The sequence below is a fragment of the Vicia villosa genome, linkage group LG2 (genome assembly GCF_029867415.1).
Source record: "Vicia villosa cultivar HV-30 ecotype Madison, WI linkage group LG2, Vvil1.0, whole genome shotgun sequence".
NCBI lineage: Eukaryota > Viridiplantae > Streptophyta > Magnoliopsida > Fabales > Fabaceae > Vicia > Vicia villosa.
Window position 1 is genome coordinate 53,800,186 of NC_081181.1, and position 8,969 is coordinate 53,809,154.

At 33.6% G+C, this 8,969-nt stretch overlaps 1 protein-coding gene across 1 annotated transcript; it reads right to left on the reverse strand.

Annotated features, from left to right (window-relative positions):
• Positions 1–3,642: 3,642 nt before the first annotated feature.
• On the reverse strand, positions 3,643–8,535 carry LOC131650650 (glutamate--glyoxylate aminotransferase 2). The gene is made up of 14 exons (XM_058920356.1): positions 8,150–8,535; positions 6,938–7,084; positions 6,785–6,850; positions 6,478–6,595; positions 6,167–6,248; positions 5,941–6,028; positions 5,695–5,853; positions 5,445–5,618; positions 5,210–5,341; positions 4,797–4,862; positions 4,612–4,676; positions 4,432–4,523; positions 4,167–4,323; positions 3,643–4,005 (listed from the first exon to the last, which is right to left on the reverse strand). The coding sequence occupies exons 2-14, from the start codon at positions 7,052–7,054 to the stop codon at positions 3,876–3,878; spliced, it is 1,446 nt and encodes a 481-aa protein (XP_058776339.1). The 5' UTR covers positions 7,055–7,084; positions 8,150–8,535; the 3' UTR covers positions 3,643–3,875.
• Positions 8,536–8,969: the final 434 nt, after the last annotated feature.

The following is an 8,969-nucleotide window of genomic DNA, read 5'->3' on the forward strand; positions in this document are numbered from 1 at the left end:
GCCGACGCCAGCTGCGCCGCCGCCCGATCGCGTCTAGCCGACGCAGTCTGGGTCTCCCTACCCTGTCTGATGCGTGCTGGTTGGTTGCCTGACATGTTCCTGTAAACAATTGAAATCAATTAATATGCCACACAAAAGAAAAAACTAAAAAAATTGAACTTCTGATACAATTCGGAAGTTCATTTCCGAAACTGGGATGAAGGTGTTTTCGGAAATAAACTTCCGAAACACCCCTGCGATGAAGTTTTCTGCAACTTCCATGGCAGACTCCAAAACCAGACTTAAAAACAACTCAAAATGCTTCTAAACAACCTAAATACTACTAACAACCTACCCATATATCATTTATGCAATTGAAAACCTAAATAACATGCATTTGAATAATGGATCTAACAAATTCAAAACTTACAAATTGAGTGATTTGAGGGCTTTTGAATGTAGTATAGCAATGTGATTGGAGCTTTGATGCAGCCTTGGAAGTGTGTTTGCACAAAATTTCTCCTTTGGTTGTGTTTGATGTTGAATTAGGGTAAATGAATGGGGGAGGGGGAGTGTTTTGCTTAATCTGCAAAACGCGCATTATTTCGGAAGTTCATTTCCGAAATGCTGTTTTCGGAAATGAACTTCCGAAATAACACAATTATTTAAAAAAAAAAGGCGCTTTCGGAGATGCATCTCCGAAAACACCTTTTTCTTGCATTTCGGAAATGCATTTCCGAAGTCAGGGGTAGTCTGGGTTTTTCACCAGAGGTGGAGTAGAAGGTTGGAAGGTGGCCAAAGAAATTTTCTTACTTTCTAGAAACAATTTATGTTATTTATTTCCTTAATTTATGTTCATTTTATATCAACAAAACTTTATGCTCTTTAAATTTTTTTTAAGAATAAGAGATATAAAGTCTCTTAAATTGTGAATATTTATCTTATTAAAACAATTTTGAAAGAAACCTGAGACTGAGAGTATTAAATAAGAGCACAGTGGTGAATGAGAGACAAAAGAAGCAGTAGATGGGTGCCCGTGACAGTAGCCGACCATTATAGACTATACAGCAGCATGACATAATCTTTAATATATTAAAACAGAATACATGTTTAGGCGTCAACTTTAGACTAAAATCCCGCCTAAACACGTGCATCGCACGGGATAAAGTACTAGTAATTAATAACGAGACCAAATGCCTTATGGCGCCAAACACTACTCTTTCACTCTAAAATTGGAATATTTTTTAGACTAGAAAACGAAATTCAAATATAACAAAGCTTACCTTCTGTAGGGTTTCAAAGAAGCTTTTTTTTATATACACTTTTAAATGTTCTATATTCCATATTAATAACTTTATATACTTGATTCACATAGCTTTACAACTTGCAAAAGGAAGCTCTTTTAATTTATCTCTAACTTTATCTGAATTTAAATGTGAATAATAAAATATCTTACTATTTTGAAATTAAGAAAATCAAAGAATCAAAGAAATTTCAATAGAAACAAAAACTAAATTCCAATATTATATCTTTTCAACTTCTGGAAACAATTATTGGTCATTTGTTGATGTCAACAAAGACTGTTTGATTCAAATTAAAGGGTGGAATTTTAGTTTTAATATATATTTGATTCACAGTGATATTGGAGGTATTTTAAAATTGATTCACTTTTTTTATCCATGTGAACTTATCATGAAAGACTCATGACTCACGATTGTTGGAAATCCTTAGAATCTGTTTGGATGAGGTAATTGAAAATTTTAAAGGAATTTAAAATTCAAAGCAATTCAAATGATTTAATTGAAATTCATTTATTTTTAAATTATTTTGTTTGGATGGAGTATTAAGATAATTCCTTGTTAAATTTTTGGGATCATTTTTTATAAAATTTAAATTTTTGGACCAAATTAAAAAATTGAAAAGTAGGGAGCAATTTGAAATTTTTAAAAATTTGAAGGACCAAATTGAAAATTTTAAAATTATTAAGGATCAATTTGCAATTTTTTGAAAATTTTTGGAGCCGGTTTTGTAATTTTGAAAAATATGAGGACCAATTTTCAAAATTTGAAGAAATAATAGTAAAAAATACGTTCTATGAAGTATGAGAGGAATTTCAAATTCTTTGGTTTTTGGTGTATTTCAAAATGACAAAATTTAACTTAGATAAAATACTCCATAAATTTCCATTATTTTAACAATTCTTCATTTTTGTATCCAAACAATAAATTTTGTGCAAATCATTTTAAATTCCTTCAAAACATTACATTACCTCATTAAAATGTTTCATCTAAACACACTCTTAGGTTTTGATGATAACGAAGTATTTAAAAAAACAATTGGGTGTATTAATGTTTGTTCGACGTGCAGGAACATAAATCGAAATTTCTGACTCAAAGTCAATTCTGACACTGCATTGAACATTCAAAGAGAAGCCTTAAGATGTAGATTCTAAATATCAAACTCCGAAGAATCAGCTTTTGAAGAGGTCAACTTCTGAAGACCAGAGTTTGAAGAAAGTCAACCTCTGAAGGATCAAAACCTGAAGACTCGGACTCTGAACCTGATCAAGGATCACAACCTGAAGATCCCAGATTTTGAGTGAAGCCTACTTTTGAAGATTCATCTTTTAGAGACTCAGAACTAGAAGTCAATCAAAGCTCAAGGATAAAAAAACTATGATAGGTCACTATCAAGCTCTGAAGACATTTTGTCTTCTTTTAATAGCAGAAATCTGCAGAACGTAGAAGGATTGCAAATGATCATTTCTCTTGTAGTAAAGGATGTTCAAATGGCCTCTCAACAACATTAACCATATCATGAAGTTTTCCAACGTCTTTGATGATTCTTCTCTCAAAGACTCCTTGTGCATGAAGTCTTCTCCAATGACTCGTTTGTGATCCTCTATAAAAGGAGCTAAAAATCTTGTAGAAAATAACCACTCAGCGCCTTGACAAACAAATAGTTGTTACTCTATAAAAATTATTGCACAAGCTGAAACTTAAAACTTCTTATCAATTGTACAATCTTAGAAGTTCTTAAGTCTTAGAGACCGCTTAAATGAAGAAACGTGGGTGCCCCTGTGACAGTAGCTAACTATCATAAACGATACCGCATAACATAATAATTGTTTTAGTCTAAATGTCTCACTGGGAAATTTATGTTTTTTCCTGTAAAAACCAAGTAACCTTTACGCGTAACTGCAGAGACTTATCTTTTGAATCAAGAATAACCACAATGGGCAACAAAACTCTCCCTTAAAAAATTTAACACTATTGCGTGTCCACGATCGAATTCAAACCCCAGCTTCTTTCAACATTTCTTTACGCATACTTTTAAATGTTCTATATTCCATGTTAATAACTTTATATACTTGATTCCCATAGCTTTACATCTTGTAAAAGGAATGTCTTTTATCCCTAACTTTATCTGAATTTAAATGAGAATAATAAAATCACCTATTGGTTTTGAAATAAGAAAATCATAGGATCATTCAAATTTCTAAAGAAACAAAAACTAAATTCCAATATTACATCTTTGCTACTTCTGAAAGCAATTATTGGCCATTTGTTTTTTGCTTCATTTTATTGATGTCCAAGATAGTGCAGGGAAGCAAAAGGACAAAGCTTAGTGCATTACTATATTTGTTGATGTGAACACAAGAAATTAACACAAAACATAGAGATTATTTTATTTTATTTTTTGACAAAGGACAACAGAGATAATTATTATACTCGAGATGTTTGTTTGCCATGGTGGCACAACATACATATAATAATAAAAGGTGCAACAGAGATTAAATATACATGAAGAAGATTCTCAGTGAAACATAGAAGAAAATCTAAGGTTTGAGAAAGGAGGGTTATGTTTTTTGAAGGGAAGGATTTGAGACGATTTCATTACAACCTTGAATAACCTCTATGGTCATCATATTCCTCCATGAAATCATCATTGAACTTTTTGAAACTATCCATGATTGCAGGCATTTCTTCCTCAGCTGGTAATATTGTTGTCCTCAAATGGAACACCCTATACAAATTTTACGACAAACAAGCATAAGAAACTCGAAAAAGAAAACTGTAATGAACATGTAATTCGTTGTTTCCATAAACTCAAATAAGTCAATCTAAACAGACTCCATAAAAAATTACATACAAAAGGGAAGAAAAATAAAGGGACGAGTGTTTTACCCTTCTTTCTGTCCGAATCCGGAACCAGGAACAGTGGATATGCCAGTGGCTTCCAAAAGCTTGAGACAGTAGTAAACATCTGCAGCTTTTCCAGCCTGTTGAGCAATCTCCAAAGCTTTTGGTGGCAATCGAATTTGAGGGAATGAATACATGGCACCTGAACAAAACTCAACGGATCAATACGGCACAAAAAAAATCCAACAATAATGTTGTAACATTAGAGGAATGTGACGTATTTGTTCTGAACATGGTCATATATTTATACCTTCTGTGAAGTTACAAACAACATTCCTGCAACTGTTGAATCCATCAGTCATTATCCTTGCTCTTCTTCTTAGTGATTCAAGTATTCCTTTGCTGCATATTGTCGAAAATTGTTAATTTATTATTACCTAAAGAGCAATCTTCTTATGAATCCAGATCAGATATTAGGATGATTGATTACCTTTCCCTAGCAAATTGGTCATAAGAAATATCTCCAGGTTTGGGTGGATTGATCATTAGTCCCATCTGTAGAATGAAGGTAAAACGGTGGAAAACGATGAGGAAAAAGAGAACAAGACTTGCTAAAATTATATTTTGAACAAATAAGTAAAAATATCAAACAGAGAAAATTCAGTGCTAACTCACAAATATTTGTGCAGGAACATTTGGACTAAGTGATATTGATGCAACTTTATAGATCTCATCAACTGTCTGCAAAACAAAATGAGGATCAAAGAAAAACATCAGAGCTTCAGTAGCATCTCCATATTGATGTATATATCTTGAATTCCTTCTTTCATGTTCAACCGTTTTTCTATCAACTTCATACCGTACAAGGTAGAGTGGACTTGTGCATTTTTCATCATGCTTCAAGCCGCAAGGACTTTTGCATGAGAAAACAAGTTAGATATAAAACCATCCATGTGCTTGCACACCACAACTTAAGTTATTTGGATTAGTTAGTTCGTGAAAAATCTATACTTCCAATGTTACAAGAAATATCAGCTTGATACTCGGCGCAAGAAAAAATCGGTAACACAGTTTATGAAGAGACAAACCTCAGGAGGAATGTTGGTCATTTCAAAATATCCACCTCTCTGTCCGCATTCGCCAAAATACCCTTTTGACACCGAGTGAAATGAAACAAGCTGGACTTCCTTGCTTAAAGGTGGCCCCATATCCATCAAAACCTATTTGTGTTAACAAAAATACAGTATTATTGAAGCAAAACATCAGATTAACTACTAATACATCAAAATATAAGCCTAAAAAAAGAAGCACGGCAAAATATACCTTTTTGGCACTAATGAAGGGCCGTTCATCCTGATATATATTTGTCTGGTAAACCTCATCTCCAAGCAAGACTAAGTTTTCTTCATAACAAAATTGCAAAACCTCTCGTAAATTCTCTTGACTAAGGCATTGACCGGTAGGGTTTCCAGGATTTATGATCACCATTGCTTTAACCTGATCAAATTTCAATTTATAAGAAATTAAGTCACTTCCTTCAAAGGCATAACATTTGTAAAGAAAAAACACATACATTTAATCCTTTAAAGCGAGCCTCTGAAACTGATTTTCGAAGTTCATTAGTATCAAGACCCCAATTTGCTGTCTCTTCGAGGTAGTATGGAACAAGAGTGCCACCAAGAAGAGCGATCGTTGCAGAGTAGAGCGGGTATTGTGGGACTGGAACCATAATCTGGAAATAAAAAGTGATGAAAAATCATTTGAAAAGTGAAGTGTGATTACAGAAAAATAAGTACCATAAGTAAAAAGACTATATTACCCCATCCCCTTGGCCTCTGATGATCGTATTTAATATCTGCATCACAGCCTTGCTCGCACCATCAGTAAGGTATATGAACTCTGGGTCACTACAAATAGAGGAAGACCTAATTAATCACTTTGCCTAACAAAATAGAAACAAAGGGCACGTTTTCTATGTTTCTAGTTTTCATTTTCATTCCAAAATAAGTAAGAAAAATAGCAAAGTATGGAGCATATATATATACCTAGGATAACCATCACGCCTCTGGATGAACTCTGCCACTTCCTTCCTCACTGCAGGAGTGCCTCGAGAATCACTATAAGCACCTACAATATAGCATTAGATGTATCACGTTACTAGAGATTCCCATATCATAAAATTTACCGTTTCAAAAAAAATCAAAAATTTGAACTGAAAATAGCATAACCTCGACCAGTGAGCTCACCCACTATGCAACTGATATCAATGATCAAATTGATTTTTAACATGACAGTATATAACTGATAAAACAGATGTGAATGACAGATACTGTTTTTGGCAATATTATATTAGTACCTAAACCACCCGATGTGAATGACAGATACTGTTTAGCTCTTGCAATTGCATCAGCGGGGAATAGCAGTCCAACGTTAGGATCGTCAAGCAAGAACGGAGCCTGGCACAAAGCAACAACCTGAACCCAAAAAACATTGCTATAAGTTATAGCTGTCACAAACCACATTAGAATAATCAACAAATATAGTACTTCAACACTCCAACAACTTAACTAAATAAGGACTTACGGAGTATGTTTGGCAAAAAATTTATAAAAAAATTACAAGGGGCATTTAGTAAACGTAGAAATATGGTAGTTATGTTGAACCTGGCGAGGGAAGGTCAGTGGTTTCTGTCCCAAAGCATGTGGATTTCCAACATTGGTGAATATAATCTGCCAATATTTGAAAACAAGCTGTCAATTGAACCTCAAACAGGTAAAAAAATTTGTGTAAAACACGGAAAATAAATTCTACTATACCTTTTTGCCCTCCTTCTGAAGCTCTGTAGCTCGAAGGTATAATTCACCTCTGACAGCATACTGAGCCTTCTTCACATTTTCGTTTATTGACTCATAGTCTAAGGGTTTTGGTGGCATTGTCAAGCAGAAGAGTTCTTGCAGATATCACTGAAACATAAAAACAAAACAGAGCAGAACAATTAACAAATTAAAATGCTAACCAAAATAATTCAGAGTGAAAAGACTAAAGAAAATTAAGAACTGCCTCGTTAATAGTCATGAAAAAAAACAACATAAAACTAACTTATTCTAACTGTTAAATGTTTTGAATTTTCATTGTGGAGACCTCTAAAACCGTTATATTGTAGTTGCAGTTGCAGACCGTAATTTAAAAATATGGATTGACATGCTAGAGGCATAGGAGGCATAGTCCCACAATCATACACAACCGGATCCTATCCGGCCTTCTTGCCTCCTATGTAGCACCGACACCTCTGAAAAAAGGTGTCTGTGTCTGAAACCAACGCCTACACTTGTGATGATTCCGTTTAATTTATTAATTTCTTTCAAACTATTACCGGTTCAACGTATCAGTGTCTGTGTCGTATTTCTGGTGTCCGTGCTTCATAGCTTGCCTCTCCAGCAAAATCTCAACTGTTAGATTAATCCAACGGCTAAGATTTGACTGGAGAGGATAGATTATAGATAGAAAGCTAACTTTATCCTAGAGCACATGCCATAGACTTACTTTAAGAAATATACCATACTCCACAAGATGGAATAAGAGCAACATCAACAAATTCGCATGAAAATAGAGATAACAGAATCAAATTTTTCTTTTGAGAAAAGATAACAGAGCTAAAGAACCATCAAAGGCATGTGCACTCATGAATCTATGCTCCGCACAACTCAACTAATGAAAATGACAACACAAAATATAGAAAAGTTGCACTATTGCAAAGAAATCTAAAAGGCCAATGAACAAACAATACATTATACACCAAAAAACCAAGAAAATCACACGGTTCGCAATCCAATCTAATCCAAATTCACGAAGACAACCCATCACACCAAACCAAAACTTAATTTAAAAAACAAAATATGGGAAACAAGGATCCTCAAAATAACACAAACCCAATTGAAATAAAAGGCAAAAGATTCGATTTTTATCTTTAAATCGCAAGTGGGTCGTTTTATTATGCTGTGTTGATCAATCATAGTGAGAAACGTTACCTGCAGAATCGGTTTGAAGCTTTTGGGGACCCTAACAGTGTGTTGTTACAACAACCTTAGATTGATAGAAGAAGCACTCAGTGATAAAAAATGAGTATAGTTCACACAATGTTATACATATGTGACAACACAACAAAACTATGAGTCCTATTTTTGTCTGTAGCAAAATAAAAGTTTATTTATGTGGCAGTGGCTTTTGATGAATAAAATGGCAGAATCAGAGCCACTGAAAAAAAGGGTTCAAATGGATTATTGAATTTTGGGTAGAGATAATGCTTGTGCTTGATTTTGTGGACTAAATTTGGGCTTAAAAGGTGGTACTGTCAGTAGATAACAAGGCTCTGGCTTTGAGAGTCTGTGATTGTTGTGTTTTGACAAAATGGAGATGTGTCATTTTCCTTTGGTGGAGTGGTTCATGTTTGTTTGTTTGGTTGTATGTTTAAGATATGGCTTTTGGGGAATTTTATTTTGGTCTTGTTTTCTTTGTTGGTATGATTTTTGTTAAAAGGTGGAACTTGATAATATATGTCATATTCTATCTTTATATAATTGTAAGTGTCAATTAAATAATGATGATATTGTTACTTGATATCATGTTTTGGGTTGGGTACTCATGATTTTACAAATATAATTCAGGTAATAATGACAAATAAACTAAAATGAAAATGCTAAAAAATTGTTTTTAAGTAAAAAGAATGATTTGTTTTAAAAGTATGTGTATGATTAGTCTCAATAATCAAGTTTAATGTGATTCTCTTATAAGCTTCATAGTGTTACTTCAAACATGATAATTTTTGAGAATTTTTTATCCCGTGGAAAA

Coding starts and splice junctions, on each gene's coding strand:
- LOC131650650 (XM_058920356.1), bottom strand. CDS start 7,054: ATGCCACCAAAACCCTTAGACTATGAGTCAATAAACGAAAATGTGAAG. Junction 6,596..6,784: donor CACTGACCTTCCCTCGCCAG/GTTCAACATAAC, acceptor TTTTGGGTTCAG/GTTGTTGCTTTGTGCCAGGC. Junction 5,619..5,694: donor CTCGCTTTAAAGGATTAAAT/GTATGTGTTTTT, acceptor AAATTTGATCAG/GTTAAAGCAATGGTGATCAT.